This window comes from Xiphias gladius, chromosome 11 (genome assembly GCF_016859285.1).
Source record: "Xiphias gladius isolate SHS-SW01 ecotype Sanya breed wild chromosome 11, ASM1685928v1, whole genome shotgun sequence".
NCBI classification, from domain to species: Eukaryota; Metazoa; Chordata; class Actinopteri; order Istiophoriformes; family Xiphiidae; genus Xiphias; species Xiphias gladius.
Window position 1 is genome coordinate 19,587,170 of NC_053410.1, and position 26,618 is coordinate 19,613,787.

Genomic DNA, 26,618 nt, shown 5'->3' on the forward strand with positions numbered 1-26,618 from the left:
AATCACCTCTTAAAATACTCTCCCAGCTTAGATAATGCGGGGGCTTGTGAGCCTGTCAGCAACAGCACAGCGGAGCAACTCTTAGCCCAAGAGGACAAACACGTCTCCCTTTGTGTTCTCTTCGGTTGCCCCTCCCAGTTTACCCCACTGAACTCCTAAGCAAAGTGCTACTCCTCCTGTTTTCATAATCACAGGTTTCAGTGGTGTTTGCTTGATGGGGTCCAAGCGGGCGACAAAGTGATGGTCTAAGGACTCGCAGACACAGAGGTGCTCGCGCGTGGAATGTTGCGCTGGTCGGTGCACCTAGAAGGAGGGCCGCGGAGAGTCAACCATGCTGCTGTGGCGGTGGGACACAAGGTGTACTCCTTTGGAGGCTACTGCTCTGGGGAGGACTACGAGACACTCCGTCAGATTGATGTGCATGTCTTCAACACAGGTAGGTGGTGAATATACATATGTATCCAAGGATCCCATTGGTTGTGGATTTAGTGAAAAGTCTCAGAATTTAGGCACATGAATTCTTGAAAACCATCTCTTGTTTTCACCTGTTTTTCTTAGTGCAACTGTTGCGGGAACTTGGTTGTTCATCTGTTTGCAGTTTTAATAACTGAAAAACAACGTTAGTAAATAAACAAGAATACAATTCTCAGGTCTCAAGAGCACTCTAACTTGTCAGTGGAAAGTGTTTTAATTTTACATTAGGACCACACTGGAACCCCAGTACATGCAGTATATTTATGTCACATGGTTTAAATTCATAGTTATCTACTTTAGGTTTTTGCTTTTAGTCAAATTATTTGTGTCCTAAGTAGGTGAAAAGGCGTTCTCCTTAAATGCCCTATGTTTTATCTGAAATGTAGCAGGAAAATATTTGTTTTTCAAATTAGGAACAAATGATAAGACAGTGTTTCAGAGTTTGTTGAACCTTCACCACTATAACGGTAACTCAGTACAGATGGCAATTAAAACCCAGAGCGTTCCATTGCGGTTTGTGAACATCTCTCTGTTAGTTGTTTTTCCATTGCTATCTCACAAACACAGGTGCTTTCTTTAAATGTGCTGCAATAACTTTTCTAAAACCTTTCCCTCTTCTCCCTTGTAACCCACTTTATAATTTTTTCCCCTGTGTGTTGTCAGCCACCTGCTTAAGGGTTTTACAACTTCCTAAAGTAGCTTGTGCCTACCTCCTATTGCTGTACCATGAAAAGAAAAGTTGAAACAAACCTTCATAAAGATGCCTTTGGCTGATTGAAATGGAAACGGGACCACCTTAGCTATTGTTTCAGTGTTTTATCTTGTCACTTGCTTTGTGCTCCTTCTCTTTGATGTCTATTTTACAGCAGCCCCTGCTGTTTTTTTTGGGTTTTTTTTTTCCTTTTTCTTTTCTGTTTTTTCAAACACTACTTTTTGCTTTCTGTTTGGAGCCTCTAAAAATAAACTGTTTGGATTTAATTCAGATGATTGACATTGCATTACATCTTGTCATACTATACATTGGTTAAAAGTAATGCAGATATGTCAGACAGCTGTAAGAGCTTGGTGAAATGTTACTACTGACCTTTATTTTTAGTTCCATATATAAATCTCTTGCACATGTAGCTCCCAGTTGTTTCATTAACTATCATTGCTGCTTTTAATTAAAAAAAAAAAAATGTTGTTACAGTTGTACTGCAGTATGTTATTGTAGTTCTATTTATTTTGGCATTGAGGCTTGTGTTTAAGTAAATATTTTCTATATATATTTTCTTCTGACAAAATGTAATAAATATGCCTTTCTTGACTGTTTTGTACTAAAGTGTCTTTGCGCTGGATGAAGTTGCCTCCAGTGAGGACGGGAGGACATGAACGTGCCTGTGAGGTGCCGTATATGCGTTATGGCCACACAGCTGTGCTGCTGGACGATTTTATCTACCTCTGGGGTGGGCGTAATGACACAGAGGGGGCCTGCAATGTGCTTTATGCCTTTGATGTCAGTAAGTAGACCTGCATCTAACTCATGCTGTTAAGTGATAAGATAAGATGCACCTGTTTGATGTTCAGGTGATGACAGCAAATGGGAGAGAAAACTGTTTTTATGTCAAGGAGCTCTAACACCTGCTTATATGTGTGATGACTTTCCATTGAAGGTGACTCAAGTGTTATGTCAGTACTGTAACATGAGAGGTTAGGTAGCTCGCTAGAGTGCTTTGAGTTCATATAAATTGTTCCTATTTCATAGACACCCACAGATGGTTCACACCTAAGATTTCGGGGACTGTTCCAGGGGCAAGGGATGGCCACTCAGCCTGTGTCCTGGGGAAGGCAATGTATATATTTGGAGGATATGAGCAGCTGGTGAGTCTTTATCACTCTTCCATGTCAGACTTACTCTCTGATCATTAAAACGCACTTTAATTCATCACCTCTGCTGTTTTTTAGGCTGACTGCTTCTCCAATGACATCCACAAGCTGGACACCGTCACCATGGTTTGGTCATTAATTAATGCCAGAGTGAGTTACAACTACCAGTTGTTTATTCTTCATAAAATATCTGTGAAGTTTCTCAGTCATCAAGGTCATGGTATTTCAAAGTGCTATACAAAGGCAACCTCAAGCAAGTGCAGTTGCATTCCTATAGCACTTAGAAATCTTTATAAATTAAAAAAAAAGTTTTAGTTCTTCCTGTACAGATTGAATATGCAAGTCCAAATAAAAATGGACACAGACTGCTCCCTGTAAGAAACACAAAGATAGAATGGACTGGCAACAAGTTCAGTTACATTCAAAGCACTGTTGGAGATCAACAAACCATTGGTTATTGGGTTTGGCAGTATTGCTGCACAAGCGCCCAGTGGCCAGATTGGCTGGATACAAAGACACTGCAATGTAATGCAGCTCCCTGGTAGGTGGCCAAGTACAAAAAGCCCCGCAGAGGATTATATACACTCCCCTTTTGGGAAATGCCATTTGTGTTTGTATGCAGTCAACCTGCTCATTTGATAAACTCTGGTAAAGTATATTTTAAACATAGTAACCATTCCCCATTTTTAAACATAGACAACATTCCCTAGGGTGAATAGTTTTGGCTCCTAACTGATAACATTTTTTCACTAAGGAGATTACAGTGTGGTGCTTACAGATTTAGTTGTGCATGTGACTGAATAATACTTTTTTTTTTGCATGTTCTCAGAATTGCATTCCTTTTGAAAAACAAACCTACTTGATGTGCTTTTACTCAAAGCCTGTTATCTATGGGTGAATTTGTTACATGTATTTTGTTTGTTATTGCACTCATTTAAGTTTCGACAATGCCTGGTATTCTCTCAATTAGTATTTTTTTTTTTTTTTAGAGCACAGTGATTTTAAATGTTTACAATTAGTTTCATAATTTTTATTAAGCTGGCAATTTTTTAATTTCAACATAATTTGTATAATTTATACAACCTTTTTGTTTTACAAGATTTTATTTTTCCCCCCGCTGCTCTATTTATAAAGCAAGTTTAAGAGCCTGCTTGCCTGCGAAAAATTTGTGGAAAACAATGACAGCACATTCTAGAAAGGAAGTCATGTGAAAGGCTTTGCCGTGGCTATAGAATAGCTAAATGCAAAGAGAGTAGAAGGATGCCTTTGTTGAGCGTAGTTTCATTCATTGAAAACAGATCACATTTCACCAATGCATATTTGCTTTTTATCTGCTGTTCACTCGTAACCACAGAGTATAACCTGCATTATCATTCGGAGCTATGTTTCCACAAAAAAATCTATACAATGTCCATATAACAGTGCATTATTCTTGAACTACTACAAAGAGGTTTGAATTCCGTGTACCTTTGTAGTTAGTAACTTGGTCCACTAGATGGTTCTGTTTACCTGAAGTTGCCGGTTAAGAAGCCTCATCTTTGCCAGTGAGGAGATGAAGCATTATGCCCAAGGATTGTGATGAGTAGAAAGAACGTTTGGAGACATTGGAGACTTTTGAACTAGAACTAGTTTATGAAGTGTAGTTCAGGTCATAATAGAATGCATTAAAAGTCTGTAGGTTACATCCAGCGTCCTTGCTATCTGTCCTGTTCTATCTCTCTACTGAAACTTGCAAAAAAACAGTATGCAAAAAAAAAAGTATAACAGTCACAGCATCACCTGCTGGTCCTCTCTTCACAGGGCACTCCGGCACGCTGGAGAGACTTCCACTCGGCCACCATCATCGGGACAAAGATGTTTGTGTTTGGAGGGCGAGCTGACCGCTTTGGTCCCTTCCACTCCAACAACGAGATCTATTGCAACAAGATCAAAGTGTTTGACACAGAGACCAACTGCTGGCTGAGCACCCCTTCAACACAGCCACTGCCAGAGGGACGCAGGAGTCACTCAGCCTGTAAGACACAATCACACACAAAATCACTATGGTGAACAACTTTGTGATTATCTGTTTTAAAAAAATATTTTTTTTCTGAGGTATTCAGAATACAGTTTAGTCATAATGGGTTTAGAGATGGTGATCAGAATTGTTGTGAGCCACAATAGCTGAAAATGAGATTTTTGTCATAAGACTATATGGAGAGTAACAATAAGTGAGAATTTTGTTTGGGGGTCATCAGATGTACACATTTCTGAATTAACTGGGTGTTATGAACGTTGACGTTTCTTTAAACTAACATATGGTTCTCTTAGTTTGAATACTGTGAAGTAATATGTTCCCTTTTCTTACTGTGATGATTCATTTGTATATAAATTGCAGTCATTTTCTAGTGTGACTTTTCTCTGTTCCATTCTCAGACATGATTTGTTTTTTGTTGTTTGTCTAGTGGGACTATATACATTGTTATTCATTTTGTATTTGCTTAGTACAAAAATTCATTTTTTTGCCCACATTTTCTGATTAAACAAATCCAGCTAATATAACTGGCCCACATTGCCCCATTTACTGTGCAGGAGATGTCATTGATCTTCATGATAGACCATAAAAATGGGTTAATCTTTTGTTGTTCCTGTCTGGGTTTAGTTTCCTACAACGGAGAGCTGTACATATTTGGAGGATACAATGCCCGCCTGGACCGGCACTTCAACGACCTCTGGAAATTCAATCCAGGTGATTCACTACTTATTTATGTCAGATTGGGCAGACAATCCCTTATTATATCATTGTCAGTCTTGTGATAGTGGCTGTCTGCTCCCTTTTTTGGGTGAAAAACCCCAAAAAGGGAGCTGCTGTGTGTGCCAGGAAAACACACACTTGAAAAACTGATTAAAAAAAATTAAAACTAATCCAGTCACTGGAGTCATTGTCTGCTCTTACAGAAGTTGCCAGATTGATTCTCAAGTCAGTTAAAGTGTTTTCCCGAAGAAACCTTGTGCTCTCATTCACAGCAAAGTATTGTTATTATAACTGTGGTAATACGCTGGGGGTGTATTCATCATCAATGTAGTGTCCTATATAGTGTTAAAATACGGTGTCATTATACATTGATTACTTTTGTATTATGGAAAACATGAAAGTTTTGGATACAGCACCTAACACTAATTTTAGGTCCAGTGCATTAGTTATTAAAAATAAACTTTTGACTGCCTATCTTTTCCCAGTTCCTGTCTGCTTTTATGATAGTCATAGAGGAAACTGCACCCATACTATTAATTCACTGAGTCATGGCAAAAGTGGGCATATACAGAATATGTATCGTAACAGCTCTAACACATCACAGGGTAGTAGTACAGGCCCTTAGTGGGTGAACCTTATATGTGCTGTAAACCAATGAAAGCCGGTCTTTGCCGTCCACTAGATGGCAGCACCTCAGTTATAGACTTTAACTATCCGCTAAAGTCTGAATGCCCTGTTGCTATAGAGATGCTATGATGCTGTTCGCTCTGAGAGTGTAAGGCTACACAGTTCATCCTTATATGGAACAACTGAGACAGCTTCAACATCGTCACTCATATTGCACTTCAGAATTTGTTTCTACTTCCCAAATTTAAAGTAAAGTGTACAAATAAAGGTTGGATTTTGTTTTCTTGCTTCAGTCACTCCTTTTAATTCCCTTATCCCTGTTGCCTCGGCACACTTGGAAGCACTAGTAGGTTTATGTAACTTGAAGTGGCTGAGAGTTTGTATAGCTGCTATGATGTAGCCAACACATGCCAACATTTGTTGTGCCATAGATTCCTCTGTTTAGCTATTTAAGGCGAGGATGTAATCTGAAGTCTTACTGAGAGTCTTCCCTCTGGAAAGAAATAACCAGGTGTATGTACATTTATTTTTTCTTCTTTTCCCATCATTACATATAAACATTGTTATCTCAACTTTATTCTTTTCTTTGTATGCACACAACAGAAGCCTTTTCCTGGAAGAAGGTAGAACCGAAGGGGAAAGGCCCATGCCCACGTAGACGGCAGTGCTGTTGTATGGTTGGAGATCGAATCATCCTCTTTGGAGGAACGAGGTGAGGCACAAAATATTACTGCTTGAACTGTAATTCTTCTATACTCTGTACAACTGAAATATGTTTTTATCTTGAGTGTTTGTATGTGCACTGTAATTTAAGATTTTCCCAAATATTTTCTCCGATAGGTTCACATATGGCTGCAAAACAGTTAATGTGTTGTGTTCGCACATCTTGCAAATATAACTCATTCCACTGCTCTTCACCCTAAGTACCTCCTCCTCCATTGGGAAAAAAGGTGAAAATAAAAACTTCTCAGGGTCTACAGATACATTCTCAGGTGCAAAGTTACATGCATATGTAAACGCAGGCACATAAACATCTAAAAATACCACAGTATATTTCAATATGTGCACAAACAAATACAAATTCTCAGTATGTACACATGCACAAATACATGTGTATGTTGGCGCTAACATTCAAACCTAATAATTTGTAGGGGAAAACAATTATAATTTGGATTAGCAATCATAGAGCCCCCAGTTGAATAGTTCCGCATTCAAAAATCCAGTTGGTTTGTTCATTCATTCATTCCCCCTGTATCCATTTCTCACACAGAAGTGTTTGATAAAAGCCTAAGCTGACATCACATGATGATAAAACCTCCATGTGCCAGCTGCGTTCTTATTTGTATATACAGAGAGCAGTGCCACACTGTGTTTGGCATAGGCTCCAGACACCATTGGTTTCCATTCACTTCAGCAGGATATGAAAACCACCTTGCAAAAGCATGAAACTTGCTTAAGTGTGGTAATCCATCATAATGAACAGCATGTCTCATTTATTTTAGTCAGTTGTTGCGATGTGGTATTACAGTTGGAAAAAAGGGACTGTATTGAAAACTCTAGCTTGTTGATGCATCCGGGTGTTTGCAGGAATGCATTTATTACTATTAAAAACCTATTGTATGCTTTAGGAAGAATTAGGATTTATCTCTGTGTTGGGTCTGTTTCCACCTAACGTTGGTCAGAACTAACACTGCATTTCACAAACAACCATGAGGAATCAATACAGCATTTAGGAGACTTTCAATGGTCTCCCAAACTATAAGTTTAAAAGCAGCAACCGAGTTGCCTTTCGAATAACAAATATTTCAACAATGTGTAAACTCTGCAGAGCTTCAATGAATAAGCAGATAAGAACACTGTTTTCACTTCTACTACTACTTTTTCTGCTGCTGCTACTGCTTTTACTACTACTTTTACTACTGCTACTGTCTCTACTGCTGTTTGTACTTACTGCTGAGACTAAAATGTGACACAAAAATTACAGGGGAATTAATTTAATTTTTTTAGTCAGTACAAACAGTTTGAAATCTTCAGTGTTCAGTATCTTACAAAAATAGCATAATATTTAGTTTATTATATTTATAAATTTGTAAAGCATTGGTCTGCAGTTCACTTTTGATTTTTTTTTTTTTTTTTTTTTTTAGAGGAATCAAGATAGTGTTAATGTCATTACTGCATGTTTATTTAATGGAGATACAAGTTTGGCTGATACTGGGGCTCTTGAATAATTATTTACACAAGTAAATTGACTTAAAAACATAATATTGAAAGTATTGAAATATTGAACTGTGAATCAGTATTATTATTATTATTAATAATAACTACTTCAGTGCACTTCAGTATCTCCCAACATAAAACTTTTGGATGAAATATTTTTTTGCAATAAAGAAAGAAAAACTGCCTAATAAGTTCAGAGGTTGGCTAGAGACCAGAAATGTTATGTGCTCCGTTCTTTACAAACGCTTCAATTCTTATACTCTTCTAATCTTTATGAAGCACGTGCTCACAAGACAAACAACGTTCTGTGTTTTTGAGCAGTTTGTGGAGGAAAACTGTCCTTTCTTTTCAAAGGGCCAAATGGAGGGTCTGGCCCCTGTAGAGAGCAGTCTGTGATGAGTCCCTTGTTGGCTGTAGGACAGCATTGACTGTCGGGGTTCGTAGCTGGTGAGGTGCCACTGGGCTGGTGACGGGCATGTGATAGGCCAGTAGCCAGTGAAGTAATGAGGTAGCTAATGGCATTAGCATGGTCCAGAGTAGTCCCAGACCTGGTCTACTGTTATCAGCAAGGCTGTGTTATTAGGCAAACTCCCCCACTGGGATAACCTGGTAGTGATGATCGGGAGGCTGTGGATAAGAGTCCTCTCAGCCCCGCTTTGTCTACAGGTCCTCAAGTCCTCAAAGCCTCTGGCTGCTGCTGAGTTAGTTTTCTGTTGGTCCAGTGGCCACCACGTCATAGGGAGGAACACACCCTAATGCGCAAATGTAGTCTTGATTCATCCATTATGTAGCTACCATATGGTCATTAAAATGATGATTATTTTTCAACTGATATATATATATATATATATATATATATATATATATATATATATATATATATATATATATATATATACATATATACATATATATATATATATATATACATATATATATATATATATATATATATATATATTTCAGTGATATCCTAAAGTACAACATGTAGTTCACAAATATAAATATTCTATTCTCACAACACGACAACAGATCTATTTTTAAAGGCTACTTCATATTCAAATTAGTAACTATAATTGTAAGCAACAAAATCTGCTGCTTGTAAACGGTAGCAATCAAAATTCAGTGAAGTTAGTTATTGATATGGAACTGAGGAGGCAAAAATTGCTTAGATTAGACGAAGAGCTTAAGACAATGCTTATTTTTGAAGATTGTTATGCATTGTTTGGTTTCTCGCCAGGATTAGTCCAGGATGGGTTTTAAGGAGTCATGATTTCCTGTTGTGAGCAGATAGGGCTGGGGCTGGAAAAGGGAGTGTCACAGGGGCCACTGGAATGATGGAGGGTGCCGTTCGAGCAGAGGAAGAAATCAAACACCACACAATATCTCCAACATCCTGTTTAAAAGTGTTAGGGCTGATTTTTTTTTTTCTTTTTAGGAAGATGGGGCCAATTAAACTTTTCTATCCTAAGCCGAATGCACTCTGAGTGTTTTTATCAGGGGAGAATGCTGTTTTGTTTGTGTGAATGTTAAAGTGGAGGGTTTTGTAGTACAGCGGTTTCTCTGTTATTTTAAGTCTGCCAAGATGTTGTTTCCTGTTACTGTACAAATTAGAGCATGATCCTGGCAGGCTCTAAGCAAGTTGGCCACACAGGTTCTCTTGACCAGCATTGCATGTTTGTTGTTTACATGACTACACTTAATCCTCTTACACACAGGAACTCCCATAAGCACGTGCACACACATACCAAGACACACAAACACACTCCAAGCAGCTTTTTACTACACTCATTTGTTTGCTTTTTATTCTTTACTAAAAAAAGTTTTCCATTAAAGTTCAGTTGGTGTTTTAACTTCTGGCATGATTTGCAATGATTTAAGATTAGACTGCTAATTTTGTGTGAACATTACATTTAAAGCCAGCCATTGCCTTGTCTCCTGTGTTTATTTTTGCATGACCTAACAACATGAGGGCAGTTAACAGGGCGAAGAAGTTATTGGTGTCTGTCTCAGTGCAATTGACAAATGGTTTGCACAGGCTGTCATGAATTATTTGCTGGACACTTGCTTGTGTTTTTTGTGGGATTCTCATTTTGGTAGGTCTGCCAAGGAAATTGTGTTGAAATTTATGGTCCACATCTTGTTTTTTCTGGCTTGGTTGTCCTTTCAAATTGATCCAAAACAGAACTCCTCTGTTGATATTTATTCCCAGTTTATGATATTTACTTTACCTGCAGGAATTTGTTCGGAAATAATTTATCACTTTAGTGAAGGACAATAAAACTATTAAGTCCAAGAGCCCTCTGCTTTCAAAGGGGTTACAATTTGGACTGGACGTAACACTGAGGTGTGACACATTTGTAAAACAAACATCAACAGCACAGTAAAGACTCCAATGAATAAAAACAGACTTGTGTTAGTAAAACATGAGATTATAAGGGCAACTCTCGAAGTGTTAAGTGTTAGAATATATCTATTTAGAACCTTGATGTTTGCATTGAATTTCTCCTATTTAGGTGCTTCTAAATTGGTCGCCACAAACCAGAATTAAGTGCAGGATATCCATTGTTTTGGGAGTATGTTTTTTTTTTTTTTTTTTTTTGGTGCATACCTGCACTTCTTTGAGGGTAAATCGGCAGAATGTGTGTGCATGCGTGTGAATGACAGGCTAGGCATTAGAGGCAGTCTATTGAGTGCCACGTACGTCAGTGTAAACAGGCCTGCTGAGCAACAGAAAGGCGCGAAATTCTGCCCCATGTCTGATTTATGACCTAAGGGGCCATTCTTTCTCACGGAGTGAAATTTGATATGCCCTCAGCGCCTCTGCTACACTCATTTACTGAGACTTGCTCACTGCCCCACGAAGGACGACCCGTGCATGACTAACTCCACCTGCACTGACCTTCACCTATGCACACAAGCAATGACCAGCGTACTTTGCAAACTTTTTTCTCACCTTCTGAGTAGCTGAAAGGTTATAAAGTTTAGTTGCATGTGAAGACAGTCCCACATAGATTATTGATCTCCTGCTGAGCTTATGTTGTCATTGTTGGCAATCATCACACTCTGTGTATAATTGTTTACGACAAGATCATGTTGGGCTAAATTGGGAAGCATTTTGAGCTTGGGAACAGCGCATCCTACGAGGGTCAGGATGTGTACAAGGACATGACAGATTGGCATGCTGGGAGCAGACAGCTTGGAATCTGCGAAGGGAAATCTGGCACTGGCCCTTGAACTACTTGGACATGACAACGTGTATTCATTCCATCATTGCATTTCAGGAATATATTCTTACCATGACAGGTGTTCATACCTCCCTTAAGACTGTAATGATGAGTGATTTAAATCATCTCTTTGTGTTCAGTTGATACTCTATGATTTAATTGTTGTTTTTTTGCTTTGTCAAATGTTACGATCTGAATGATTGGAGATTCTGTGCTTTTTTTTTTTTTTTTTAATCCATTCAGCACCTTTTATATGGACTGCTGATGATGACAGTTTTTCAAAGGGGTTTCATTTCCTTTCACTGTGAGCAGCAGGGACCAGTGGCTGTCAGTTTAGGTCTAACAAAACCAAAACACCAGCTCAGACCTGCAAATGTAGACATGTTGATGTCTCCGCCTTCAGACAAAGAAAGTAATAGCTGCTGCAATATTAATATGTGTGCCTCCTGCAGGCAATGTGCTTTATTACTGCAGCCTTTTCTTTTTATAGTGGCTGTTTCCTTACTGTCTCTCTCTAGGTTTCACATTTAACATTTGTGCCCCATGTTAGCCAAAATGAAATAATACAAAAGGAGCATATTGTGTCACACTGACATCCAGTTAATTAGAGCTGCAACAATTAGTCAATTAGGCGTGACAGCTATTTTGATAACCTTTTTATTGTTGAAGTCATTTTTATTAATCAATTTAATCAATTTTGTATAATCAAAATATTTTAATAAAATGCCCAAGGGTTCTGAACATAAGAATATAAAACAACAAAACTTGCATAAAAGTGAAATAATACAATCACAAAATGTACCCCCGACACAATAATTTGCACACTGCGCTAATATTTGGTTGCAGAACCTTTGGCAACAATGACATAAATGTTTCTTGTAGCCAACTAGAAGATTCTTGCAATGGTCTGCTGGTAGTTTTTGCCGCTCTTCCACTGCTATGTGTTTAAGCTCTTTTAAGTTTGCAGGAGTCCTTATTGCTATGGCATATTTCAGCTTTGATACATTCAGTACCTCCAGTACCAGAGGCAGCAAAGCAGCTCACCGCTTGATAGAACCTCCACCATGTTTTACTATAGGTATGGTGATCTTTTGCTTATGGGCTTCATTTCGTCACCTATAAACAAACTGAAGTGCTGCATTCCCAAAGAGCTCTACTTTGGTTTCATCTGTCCATAGAACATTATCCCAGAAAGACTGTAGCTTATCTATGAAAGTTTTTGGAAAGTGGTGTCCTCCTTGGCCTTTGCCCATGGAGCCCTACGTGGTTTAGTGTGTGGCGTATGGTACGGGATGAAACCACCACTCCAGATTGCTCTAGGTCAGCCTGAAGCTTTTTAGATGTCTTGCCTGATCTTTTTTTTTTTTTTTTAATTTAATTTTTTTTTTTTTTCTTCTTTTTTTTTTTCCACAAACCGTATCGACCTTCGCAGACTTCTCTCATTGAGTTTCTTCTTGGCGCCACTCCAGGAAGCGTCTTAACAGATTTATGACTGAAACTTCTTGATAAAATTACGAGCTGTTCAAACAGGGATTTCAAGATCTTTGGCGATTGCCTTGTAGTCTTTGGAATTGTTATTTTTATTGATAATAGCATTTCTGATGCTCTTAGACAGCTCTCTTGTCTTCGCCATCGAGAAAAAAAACCAGTAAACAATCAGCCCATTTTTTAGCAGTAAAACCATCATTCATTGGTTAATTCAAGTTAAATTGAACACTGAAAATAAAGCATAAGTGAGTTTTTGTTGTTCAGTAACTTTGTGCATTTTATTAAATTATTATGATTACACAAAATTGGTTAATTTGCATTTATTTCTGAAGATATTCTCAATTGTTTATTTAAAATTCAGGGGTATGAATAATTTCAACCAGTAAATATGACTGTAAATATGTCATCTTGGACTCACAAAACTTGTGGTGGGTAGTTTCCACAGATTTCTGATGTTTTATAGACCAAAAAATTAATTTTTTAACTGAGAAAATAATCTGTAAATTAATCAATAATGAAAATAAATGTTGGTTGCAGCCCTACTGCAGATATTATTTTTCCTGATTTTGTATTATGTTCAACATTTAATTAAGTTTCTAAACATCTATGCTAGGCCTACAAACACAGCTCTGTATTTGGATGATTTTGGCTGGGCCTGCTTTCGAGTGCTTTGCATCAATAAAACTGCACGTCCTTGTTTCTTTAGTACATTCACAGCTGCAGCCAACTTCTAAATGTGATTTTTGTTCACATATTTGTTTTCCAGGCGATTTTCTTTTGAGGTCTTTTTAAAAGGAGAAACCATGTTAGGGTTTTTAGACCTTAAAATATCACAGTCCCTGTGATTCACTTTTCCTGGTTCAGAATTTCAGTCAAACTACAAAAGCCACTGAGATTACCTACCAGCCTCTGCCCAGGCCAGTAGGACGCTCAGCACCAGTACATCATTTCGTCTTTTCCACTGTACTGCGCTATTTGTGTGTGTTTGTATGTTTCTGGTTGTATTCACATTACTTAATGACTCACAGCTCCTTTTGTCAAGCTGACGTCAGAGTGCCGCACATGCACACGCACATGCTTGCTTTGCTCTGCCGGCCTGTCTAACACAAGTCTAACGCAAGTGTTCCATTTGGCAATATGCAGAGTCACTTGGGACATTTAGTGAAGATGGAAAGCATGCTGACGCCATTTCTAACATTAGACGCATAAACATTTGTACTCATTACCCTAGTTTATTACAAAATGCTAAATATAGGAGTAGATATAGTTTGAATTTTACATTAAAGCTTAAATAGATTGAAGCAAGAATATTCAGAGTGAGTGGCTGCCATATACTCTGAGAAAGAGGGAGACCACATAGTAGGTAATCTCTCTGGTAGCCAAAACATCCCAGCAAAGAACCTCTTATTTAATCCACCAAAATCTCACCATGATATTTAATCTGTGTGGAATTTAAGTGGTCATTTCAAAACAGCAAGTTGTTGAGCCAGAGAGCTTCTGCAGAGTCCAGGGATTTTGCTTAGTAGATCAGGAAGGTCAAATGCCTGGTGCCTCGATATCACCTACAAGGCCATTTTGCACCTTATCATGGCTGAAAGGGCTGCTGTTATGATAGCCTAGCTGATTAAAGTGCGGCTTGTTATCACTGTTGAACCTGACAGTTCAAATGTTAGACTAAACACAACATGGGAATAGGGCAGAACTAATTCTAAAGCCTTGTGTTTTCTTGTTAGGTATTGGGTGAAAACCCCTGCTTTCTGTTTTGATTTTCGTTTATTGTTGAATGTGAATATCAGCCCTTTCTTATGCACTTACTGCAGCTCATAATATCTTAAAATCTGCTACAGTGGAACATGGCTCCATGGAAACATCCCTATCAACACACCATAGTAGTTGATGCCACACACATGTTGTTGTTTGGCCTTCAGTGTCAAAGGGTAGGCTGCAGAAGTTTCCTTTATTAATTGTCTTTGTGCTTGTGTGTGTGTGTTTTGTATGCCTGAGATAAAACCTGTCAAACAGTGGAGATGACCCCAACAGGATATGGGGCATCCCGCACGTGGCGGGACAAGACCTTAGGGCAGCACAGCAACACTGTGATTTACTCTACAAAGACAGGTTCATGATAGTATTTCATCTGCATCTTAACCCTCCTTAACCCTCTAACAGGCTGTATACATTAAGGTGTCATAGGGTTGAGTGTTACACAGCACATCAAATAAACAGCCTGGATAGGTGATGCTTTGTGATGCTGTTGTCCATGTGAATTGACATGTCTAAATAGTATTAGTTTAACTTTCGATTTACTACTGTCATCACAACCAAAGCACCTCCTAATGGTTTTAGCCCCCTTCTGTAGAACAATGCCAGACTATGTAGAAAACTAAAAATTACCAACAAAACACGCCAGCCAAACGATTTAACAGTATATGTGGCTATTTTTTCACAATCAGCAAGTCATGTTTAAACATAGACTTTTTTGAAACATTACAGTGCCTTTGTTAGTGAAAGACAGTGATCTGACTAACACGAGGAAACACTTGTAGAATTAGTAAAAGAACAGGATATTTGGAGATCATCACTTCTTAGCTTGCAGAAGGGGCACGTGTATTAATTAGCTATTCTGACAAAAGGCATGAACCATAACCACACATGTACTTAACCTATGGTGTGTAGCTCTGTATGTTCATCACTATTTCCTATTGTGAGTGTCTCCTGCTGGCTGACCTTGAGTCTTAGTATTATGAGATGCAGGGGAAGACTGGGGATACAGAGGAAGTAACTTATTTTTCTAAAATGAATCTGCCAGCAATAGAGGAGCGTTTGACAACCCCTTGAGACCTTCCCCCGTATATTAACCAGCTGTTTTCAAGGCCCTGAAACACTGTTATGTCTTCTTCCTCGCTTTTATGGGCAGCCAGGTTAATAATATCCTCTCCTGATAAAAGGGATCAAATTTGTCTTTACTTGAGATTTGTAAGGCAAGTTTTCCTCTCCAATACAACCACCAAGTCCAACTACATTTTGTCCACAGGTTGCAATCTGAGATGTGTGTCTCTCCTTTGCCTAATCTGAAGTCAGGCGTCTCTTTCGGGGAGCCAGAGGTAGTTTGTATCTCACCCTCTGCATGGGGTTTAGGTCGAGGCAGTTACAGGTCTTAATCCACTGTCCAGTCACTGCCCAGGAGGGGGCACAGATAGCTTGGTAAGATGAGGTGAGACAGTAGAGATTAAGGCAAAAGAAATGGACGGGAACCTATCGATCTGTGATAACTAAGTCTGTTGGATTTGTTTAAGAAAGTTAAGCTCCAAAACCGTTGCCAACTCTTGGAGGGTTCTTAACTGTCCAGTTAACCCCTTCTGTCAGATCCTAGCTATAGGCTTTGCCATTTAATACGAGTGTTTTTGCTTTAAAGTGAAAGTAAATATAGAGGGCAAAATAATAATATTACCAAATAATTGGGACTACTTGCAGTAAATTGCTTGACATTTTTAATAATTGCATGGCTGCAAGCATGCATACAGCTACTATTATGGGAAACAAACTTAATGGTTTCTTGAGGGGAGAAATGTTTGTACTATAACTACCTGTTCCCAGCAGGTTCCCGATGTTTTCATTCAATACTTAAGTAATAATGAAATAATTTGATGCATGTCTGGCCATCCTGATAACGTGCTCTGAAGGAAGTTGTAGTCCGTGATGAGTTCCTGTGAGCTTGATGGTTCTAAAGGACCAAAGTTCAATAGGAAGTGGAGAAAGGAAAAGGATGCAGATCATATCACTCACAAGAATGAGGATATGGCCAATGAAGCTGCTGAAAACAGACTTAGAAAACAGACTTGAAAAGCAGAGGTGTCACTGATGGAGTTTCCTCCAACTCTGAATCTTTTTCTTGTCACTTTGTTTGCATTGTTGCTGTTTCTGAAAGTCATTTGCAAAATCTGTGGGGAAATAATTTCCTGGGCAGTTCAGAGAGTCTTGAGTTCTCCCAGGCTCTGTGGTGCTCCCTCATTAGTTTTAGGATAGTAGTTCAGCCTGCTCTTCTACCGTTTTGAGACTTCGGTGTGGAAGATAATGAGGTGGAGTAGGCAGTGCATTGCTAGAAAGAACTGGCAATTGGGTGATTAGACACCCTCATTGAGTGTTGTTTGAAATAGCAACCAGTGTTGTTTTAGTGGGGGAGCAGCATCACTCAGGCCTTATTCAGACTGGGAACCACTGCGGCTGTAGGGGGAGGAGCACTCTCACACATAGTGATACTTTGCTGATCGAGTAACAAAGTGACCCATCAAACACCAGGATACCGCATTAAGTCACACACTGTGACTTTCCAACTTCCAACTACTGCTAGTCTATCAGACACCTCTTACTACCCCCCTGTTCCGTCCCCTGCCTCTATGATCCTCTTCAGCCTCTTCCTTTTTGCGGGGACCAATAAAGCATTACAATTCCCTAATGTTCTGCCGAATTTCACACCCAGTCTGTCATTATCCATGAGCATGCGAGAAAACCTTGTCCCAGGGGATGCAATCTTCATCGCTCTTGTTGCTCCTGTTAAAGCATCCTCTTATCTGCACCGTGTCACACGTCAGCATCTGAGGCCTATACCTTTCTCCGTGTGAGCTTGCACAGTAGTTGACAGCTACTGCAGTGTGTGCTTTAGATAGAGATGCTACTTTTCATTACTTCCGTAATGGAGACAGACTTTTGATTTTAGTGTCTGTTCTACACATTCAGGATTTAATGTAGCCAGTATTTGGACGTTCCTGTACAGAATAAAGGTCATAATATTCAACGAGCTTAATTTGTGACTAGCAGATTTGATTAGGACCAACTAGAGCCGATGGTGACAGCCGCATCGCAAAAGAAAACTACAGGCTATTGTGAGCCACAGATGCTTACTGATGGCACTGTGGCATCCAGCAGCCGACTGCTGGCTTGGTGTGCAAGGACACTTAAGTTTGAAGTCCCAATAAATATCCTCTAGGCAAGGTTCAATGCCACCATGAAAGTCAATGACCAGTGTTCATGTAGTTTATATAAGATGTGTTTGTGATTGTTTTAATAACTTTGATTTCTGTAATTTCATTCTCAAATAAGTGGCATTCATAGCAATCGATCAATTTCAGTATTAATATTTGTTTAATGGGCATTATGAAGTTCCTATTAGTTTGCAATCTCTTGATTTTTAAATGAGCCAGAATTGAAAACTACCATTTTAATCATCACAGTAGTGTCACAGCCAGGAATAGAACGGCAGGTCCAGGAGTAGACAGTCTGATGATGACAGGGGGGGCTTGGGTGATTGCGGGTATTCTGATAAAGGCTCATGCTGTAAGCCCGGGTGGATCACCACCTGGGGGGCAGGGGGCGTAATGACTTCCCCAGCTGGCCCCCAGGGACGACTGCGCTCGTGCTCTGCACCTCTCCTGGCCGCTTTAAGCCACCACAGTGTTTGTTTAGGGAAGATTAGCAACGTAAAACCCTTACAACATCCTGAACACGCAGCAAAGGGGAGACGCGATGGAGAAGACAGCGGGAAAGAGGAATATAGATTGATGGGTGGAGATACAGAGGAGGAGAGAGTATATTGTTTTCAGCAAGAGGAGGGTTCAGGTCAACAGTGAAAAATGGAAAGCCACAGAAGGAAAAGGGAAATATAATAAGTGTAATTCAAAGCAATTCAGAACAGGTACTTTCTTCTAGATTGCTTCAACAGTACTGTGGTAGTGTCTGATGTTGTCTTGGCTGGACACATGCCAGTCAGCGGCCAGGCAATGTGAAGCAGAAAGCATCTTGTGAGCTATTCTTACGGACCCGGCCGGCAAATCCCCCAGTTATTCTACATGATAAATATTCATAGACACTAAACTGCTTGGTTAGGGCACCTGTTTGGTTGAAACTGTCTCTGGGTAGCGTAAAACTGTAATGTGCATTTTTATCTTCTAATCTGGACAGGTCTCTTTGTGCACTGTTGTTATGGATATAAAGCATTGAGTTGCATCGTATACATTAAAGGAATATACTGTACTTACTGCCTTGTGGGAATAAATCTGCTTTAAAATTTTAGTTCAGTCCCCCAGGCTGTAGCTTGTTTATTTCAGTTGCATGTTTATACACTATCCTTCCAAGTTGCCATGTTTTGCATTTTAATTAACTGATTAATTGATACAAAGATGGTGAGTGAAGAGAGTTGTGATACAGCCAAGCTTTATAAGCCGTGGTGCACCAGGTGTGTCACAGGTGTGTGTGTGCTTAGCCATGGCAGGAAACAGATGTGCAGTGATATCAACGGCTGCTCAGGTCTGGGAGACTATCAGCGTGGACCAGCCTGCCGTCTCTGCAGTGCTCAACTTCCTGTGGGCTTAAATCATGCCAGCCTATGATAAGGAAAGCAGAGTGCTGTTTGACCAGTGCTGCTCTTTTTGAGAACAATCTGTAGCGCCATGATTATGAACCTTGGTGATTAAAGAAAGATGGTAAGATGGTGTATGATAGGGTTAGTATTAGGGAACCTGTTATTGACTAATTTTTGGGAAATCAATGACTGACATGAGGTTAGAAACCATGAAGTTGCCCCCATTAAACAAATACAGCCTTGTTGTCCTCCTGGATAGGTTTGAAGCTTTGACCACTTGTAAGTAGTCTGCTTCAATGAATTTTTGTTGACAGTTCTAATCTTATAAAAACATTCTTCGTTCTCTTTACAGTCCCTGTCCAGAGCAAGGAATGGGGGATGAATTTAACCTCATGGATCATTCAGACCTGTATATCTTAGACTTCAGTAAGTATCCCTGTCGTTATCTTCCAGGTGCATAAGTCCTCATATACCATCCCAGTATTTTCAGCCACTTTGCCTAAATAAGATATGTAGTGGTGTCCTCAATAAATTTCATAGTACCAATACCCTCCCCACTGCACTGCCTCATTTCTCACCTGGTTTAATAAGCCTGGCCTTGGCCCTGCTTTGTGTTATTACGTGGGGCATTTCCGACTCATGGACTACCAAATATAGCCATATCCTGCCTCCACTAGGGCAGCCTGTAATTCTGTCAGGTCACAGTTAGGGTTTTTGTGTAGGTGGGCTTACACAGGGACACAGGAACCATATGGGACTGGCAGTACCCAGTGGCATCCCCTGTGGCATACACCTCCACGTGCCAGTCGCGTGTGCCTTCACACTGTTCATCACTGACCATATGGTGGAGCAACCATGACGGTGATAGTAATTGAGAGGAAGTTTGTAATTCGTATTAGAAAGCAGGTTTATAATAAGATGATTTGTGTACTAAATTAATTTAACACTAGCATCATCTCGTTCTGCATGACCTCATATGTGAATTCTGTTTCAGCTGTTTTTCTGCAGCATGATATGAACAAAACATAGTGATTTTCACATCATGGAGAGCAGATCTAACCCCTTTCATCCAGAGATTCTTACCTGCCTGGCTCCATTTTGAATTCTCACAGCTAAAACAGATATTCTTACCCTAAGTATGATTGGTGTCTGAGACCAGTGCGTGACTCATTACACTTTCTCTTCTTTTCAGGCCCTAATTTGAAGACATTATGCAAAATAGCTGTTATTCAGTACAGTCTGGAGCAGTCGGGACTCCCGCATGATATCAGGTCAGACAAGCATCCCCTTCTCAAAAATTAGTGCTGCTTTGTCATAGAACTGACATATTTATGTTCATGCTGTTTGTATTATGATGGTCATTGTTGCCACTACTATATCTCTCTGAATAATGAGGCTGTTTTTCAGAGGAGCAAATTGTGACTCATTACCATTAATTTAATCAGTGCAAGTTTTACTTACACTTTTGTCTGACTTTACTTTAAAAAGTCCCTACATTTCAAATGTGTTTAATTATAATCTTCCAATTAACAGCATAAAGATTTGTTTATATAAAAATCTGAAAATCATGGTGAAACATTAGCATAATCTGCAGGATGCTTTCAGTTTGTTCATTGTCTGTGCACCTGTGTACAATTTGCACAAAAGGTACTGCGCTGACAAGCCAAAGAAAATAGACCAAAACAGGAAGAGGACTTTCTCATTCTATTTATTTGTAGCATGGAAGTGTTATAGGTCCACAAATAAAGAGTCCAAATGATGTACGCCAAAATGGTACCTAGAAGGTCACAATCTTGAAAGAATGAAGACCGCCCAAAAAATTCTCCCAAAACTACTGCAGATCCACTTTACAGCCACACACACCAACACAGGTTAGTCATGTTTGAATGCATTATTCTGTTGGATGAAATGTTTTATAAGTTGCCAGAACTGCAAATGTTAAAGGCAACTCTTTGCGAAACTTCTTTGCTAGCAGACAGAAGGTGTTGTTAGTTTATGTAGTTACAAAATAGTAACCAGCCTAACAACGGCAAGGTGAGGATCACTGAAATTGGCTCTTGATGAATTCATTTTGTGTCATTGGAAAAATTATTTGCCTCTTTACATTATTTCAGTTCAACTTCTTTAGGCTTAAAAATCCCGTGGTATTGTTTAAAATGCTTAAAAGGCTTCCTCTACTACATATTAATTGTCTTCTTTTCAATTATACCATAAAATTTCTAAACGACCTTTCCGAAACTGGAGTACACAAAGAGAATTTGCTTTGTAATATGTCACATCTCCTTCATTGTTGCTCAATTATTACTAAGTACTGGAAAAATCATTTCTCAGACAAGCTGCTACTGTAGACGGCCAGTTGTTGAATTATCAGTTACCTGTGTTTCATAGAGTGTAGTTAATGACACTAATGGTTCTGTTTCATCACAGCCCAGACGGCATGTAACAGTATTAGTCACTGGTTCAGTAGCTTACTCTTAGAAAGCGCCAGTCATTCTGCTGTCTTTATTCAGCACACGCATGCTTATATTCTAAGATAATCTTTTTTGTGCCTACTCCAAATCAAATTCATACACACAGCTGCAAATAATAATTTAGAATAAATGCAAAGAACTACCTCCTCAGTTTCAGGTAGGTAGGGAAAAAAAAAGTAGATTTTTTCAAGAGATTAAAGAAGATAGTGTGATGTCGTAACGGTGTTAAAGATTTTAAAGTAGATTTTAAAACGCGTAAAGGCAAAATATTTGTCTAAAAATAGTGTGTTTTAGGCAATTACTGTCTTGTCAACCTCTTTTACTTAGCTGCATATTAGGGTGAAATGTTCAAACTGGTGTTTTTAAGTTGACAAGTTCTCATTCATTGAATTCAATGTATGAAATTTTCCCACTAATATTGAGCATAATATTTTGCTAGAGAATATATTGACACAATCCATCCATGTCATGTATAAAACCATTTCTCAAATATCCTTAATGAATAGACTTTGTCAAGATGTTGCTCATTAGACAAGTGTGTCTGAAATGGAGGGGTTGCACTAAAGTGTTTTTTTTTTTTTTTTTTTTTCCCCCCCATGTGGAACTTGATACTAATTACTCCTCTCAGCCTCTCATTTCTCTCGCACCGTCGCTGCCACCTTGCACACTCCCCACTTTAGGGTTTGCAGTTGTGTTTCTAACCCTAAGAGGGTTTTCGGTGGGGTCACAAGACTCCCTTTGCCTCTCACTGGCATCCCAAGCTCCAATGCCCATCTCCCCTCTTAAACACAAAAAAAAAAAAAACGAACAAAGCAATTGAGAAGGAGTGAGTGTGAAACCAGAGCCAGTGATAACAATCTGGAGCTCAACCTCTGACCTGTCATCAGGTCAGCACTAGACCTTGTTGTCAGCCCCTGCTCCTGGTTCTCGTGTTACAGCGGGGCCTCCTCTCATCCTTCTCCACATCGTAGCCCTTCACTCAGACAAGGGGGAGTCCAGGGTGAGAGTAAATGTCACACAATTGCTTGATTGTCAGTGCAATAGATTTTTAGCATCTTGGATGTTTCAAACCATAGAAGTCGGTTGTGAATTCAGTCAGAATCAGAAAAAGTTAATTGAAAGCATCAAGATTATCTATTCAACAGCAATTCGACATTTGCGATTACAGTGTAAAAAACATTTGTTTTTGGAGTATACTGGAGCCTCCCGTCTTCCTGCATATAAAAGATTTTCTATGCTAATTCTTCCTTTTGCTCATTCCAGGTGGGAATTGGCAGCCATGACCACCAACAGCAACATCAGCAGGCCCATCTTCTCCTCCCACGGCTGATGCTGCTGAATGTGAAGCAGAACCAGAGCTCTGTTTCAGGACACTGGGCTTTTATCTTTCTAATCAACTGAGCTCTGAGGGACTGTTTTTGTAGAGTTTGGATCTGTATTGGATTTATTTTCCACATTCTTCAAGTGAAAACTCATTACTGACCAAAATATCCTGCCTATGACTTCCTTGGACACAATGAGTTTTCTCATGTCTAAGGATATTTTAACCCATGAAGACAGTGAGACAGATTATGTGAGACAGAAATCGATGACACTTGTTCACCTTTTTCTTTTCTTTCTAGTCTCTCTAGCAATCCAATCAGCCTATGATAATCATAGACTTCAAATCTTGCATTTACATTTACTCATTTGGCAGACGCTTTTATCCAAAGTGACTTACAATTGAGGCAACTTAGGGTTCAATGTCTTGCCCAAGAACGCTTCGGCAGGCGGACAGGAGGAGCTGGGGGTCGAACCGCCAACCCTGCTCCACCACCTGAGCCACAGCCGTGCCCAATCTTAAGCACAGGAGGAAACGAGAACTTCAGCCAAAGGTCTTGAGAGCTCATCTCTTTGTTGAGGATGTCATCCTGATGTCACACTCAACAGATCTCCCCGAAGAAACAAATGTGAACCTTCTGTTCCATTTATAAAGAGACTGAGGTGATCATGAGTTTATATATCTTGCAGTTTTAACTTGGTCATAAAACCATGTAGAACTACCATGTCCATTTGCGGCAAATTAAGTTATTGTACACAGTATATGGAGAAGGCTAACTGACTACTCTGGTGATAAGTGCAAGGAGACGGAGTATTTGGTACCACAGTGTTGAGTATAACGCTTGTGAAAGGTTCTGTTTGACTGGTTTTCAATGCTTAGCTTTTCCCCCTACTTCATCATTACTTGGCTGGCACCCCAATGCTCTCAAGTGTCTCAAAGGTGACTTGCAAGGCAGCTGAGGAAAAACTGTCTGCCTTGTAAACTAATCAAGCCCATCTACCTCCCTCAATAGCATGTATCATTGAGTCTTTAATAAGACTTCCCACATGAGACATCCACTTTTGACGGGGAAGTTTGTATTTGTGGTTGTCTGCTGTATTCTTCCAAGAAATGTCTTAGTGTCACTGGAAGTGTGCGACTCGTGCCACTACCCCCCACCCCACCCCTTTAGTTTATTTTTCAGTGCCAAATGTGGAAAGGGAATCATGATGCAAGTATATACTGTGTATGTGTATAAGCACATGGTCCTGTCTATACATAATCCTAGCCCACCTGCTTCAGTTTGCCTGTTGTTGTCAGGGAGATCATCACTAATATGCATAATGTAGTTGTTCCTCTTATAGACAATCCTACAGCTTTCAGAGACTCTCCTCGTGACCTGCGTCTTCAGAGTACAGTGAAAAACCAGGAAAGTGTGCACATGTGTTTGTGTACAACTACGAGCAAAGCTACACTTGAGCAGATGTTCTAAATGCATAAGGGCTGTTCTTAGATTACACACTCACCACACAGCTTGAAAATAACTTGGAATAGCTCAAAATGGGGATGTCACATTGTGTTTTCATTGTATTAATAATAATTACGACTTTTAGACCAAAACTTTGAAAACATAGGAATTTTGGTGGGGGTTTTTTTCAGATTTTTATCTCCATCCACTTTAATTAAAGGATAGGGTTGATGGTATTCTGTATTGTTGATGTTGTCAACAACAACAACAGCTACAACAGCTGGGCACTCTGAACAATGAACAGTTTTCAGTCACTGATTTGCTGCACTTATTTGAAGTAGCAGGACGGTGTATCTAGGATAGACTCAAACTCATTTCCTTATTGTTATGAAGAAACATGTCACCCAGTGCAGCTCTTTGATTCATTTATGTGTTTTTAATAGTTTTTGTATAATGTTGAAAGTCTACAGAGTAAAATATATCAGGCTGTTGATTCAAAGACAATCCTTGTTATATCAGTTAATCGTTGGTTTTGGTCTTTGTTGACAGTAAGAAAATATAGAATATCACCAGACTTATCCTTTAAATCTTATAAATAAGAATAGTAAGTAATACAGCATGATGTTGAAATGAATGACTTGGTGAGGATGAATATACAGGCAGAAGAGATGTTATTAATACTGCCTATTTATTTTAACCTTTTCATGGATGCAAATGGATGGATGGATATTAGTTGTATCTGGTCCTGAACAGTACAAAGCCCTAAAGTTTGCAAAACTAAGATGTGAATAGGAACTGTGTTACCACAAACTTGTGAGCTGCATCAGTGCTTTTTAGTCCTGGTCATTGGGACAGAGGGTGCTGTTGTTTTCTGTCCTGCCAGATAGTTGAATTTAATCTGTATCAGTTAGGCCATGACCGGCTTGTTAGAATTAAACCCAGCAGGGCTCTGGGTCCCAAACATCAGGACTGAAAAACACTGACCTACATTCTAAATGTTTACAAATCTAAGTATTTCATGTAAAGCAGTGTAAAACAATCTTAAATGCAGGTTTAAATCGCCAAGTAACTGCACTAAAGCCAAACGTGGCATGTCGGGCCTTACAGAGAGGAGACATGTTGATGCTGCTTTTTGCCTAAGAAGACTCCAGAGTTTGAGACATTTGCCTGCCCAAACCAAGTCTGAATTTTATTTACAGACCGGTGGTGCCAATGTGACTCAGCGAGTCTTATGCCCTCTGCACTGCACATGCACATGGACATATCACAAACTTGAAATTCCTCAGTACTATACAACAGGTAATGCAGTGAAACCACAGGGAAGCTAATCATGTGTCCATACACACACACACACACATACACACACACACACACACACACACATTAAAAAAAAAACAACTTCTGGTGAACAAATCAAACTATTTATATGACACCAAATGGCCGTTGGCAAAACTAATGATATTTATTTCTTTTTTTCTAATGTGTGGTGTGGGAGTCATTTTTATTTCAGGATTTTGGTCTTTTTTTTTTTTTTTTTTTTGTTGCTTGAAGATTATGGGTGATGGTATTTTAAGTCAAGAACTTTTCAGGAATATGATATGAAGTAAATGTTAAGTAAATGACAATGTAGACACTATGGTCAAAAATAAAATACCTGCACAACAAATTTCCTCAGTGATGGTCACTCACTTACCTCCAACAGGGCCATGCTTATGACAAGGTCGGTGATTTTGCCTAAATATATTGGCATTACATTTTTAAATGCAGTGATGTAAAACCCCATACACGTTGGATTTTCTGAGGCTCCTCTGTTACTTTAGCAAGGTAGTTGATCAAACTTCATGGGCTGACTCTTACTTTACCAAAATAAATGCATCATTAGATTATAGCGCACATTCATGAGAAAGGTATTCAGTGTGATCAGTAATTATTCGCCAAGTGGAAGTATGTGATTCCACTGATTTCATGCCGAGACATGTATGCTATCTTTAGGGCTTACGATATGTCGTTGAATAATTCATAAACAAAGAATGCTTAGAAAAAACAGAACAAAGTCTGGAGTGTATTTTGATCCATTTTACTACTGTGCAGGCTCCCTATGCTCATTGCTTTTGTTTTATTTTATATTTTACACATTTTCAGAGGGGATTCTGTCTCTCATGGCTGGTCAGGACTTCCTGTGCAATATGCTTTATAACTATCAATAATAAAAAGAGTCAATTTGAGTTGTTAACATCTGATACCATTTTACATGTGTTGTACATTCACTTTCTTTACAGACTTATTCCATTTTCAGAACTTGTTGAGCTTAATGATGGTTTTTCTTGCTGATTTCTGGGCAAAAAGAAGGGGTTGACATGGACAACATTATACTTGTACAGGACGAGT

The 26,618-nt window shown here is 39.2% G+C and overlaps 1 protein-coding gene across 8 annotated transcripts in view; it reads left to right on the forward strand.

Moving 5' to 3' along the window:
* The window catches only part of klhdc3 (kelch domain containing 3), a 32,652-nt gene that overhangs the window by 2,001 nt on the left and 4,033 nt on the right, over nt 1-26,618 (forward strand). For 4 of the 8 annotated variants that reach the window (XM_040138998.1, XM_040138996.1, XM_040138997.1 and 1 more), the window contains exons 2-11: nt 195-436; nt 1,797-1,973; nt 2,219-2,334; nt 2,419-2,490; nt 4,141-4,354; nt 4,982-5,068; nt 6,305-6,413; nt 19,344-19,417; nt 20,184-20,262; nt 22,726-25,625. In XM_040138998.1, the coding sequence (XP_039994932.1) occupies nt 283-436; nt 1,797-1,973; nt 2,219-2,334; nt 2,419-2,490; nt 4,141-4,354; nt 4,982-5,068; nt 6,305-6,413; nt 19,344-19,417; nt 20,184-20,262; nt 22,726-22,792 (1,149 nt within the window). In that variant the 5' untranslated portion in view covers nt 195-282 and the 3' untranslated portion in view covers nt 22,793-25,625. Of the gene's footprint in view, nt 1-194; nt 437-1,796; nt 1,974-2,218; nt 2,335-2,418; nt 2,491-4,140; nt 4,355-4,981; nt 5,069-6,304; nt 6,414-19,343; nt 19,418-20,183; nt 20,863-22,725; nt 25,626-26,618 lie in introns of those variants that run through there. The other 4 variants (XR_005708362.1, XR_005708360.1, XR_005708361.1 and 1 more) reach the window with 4 other exon arrangements.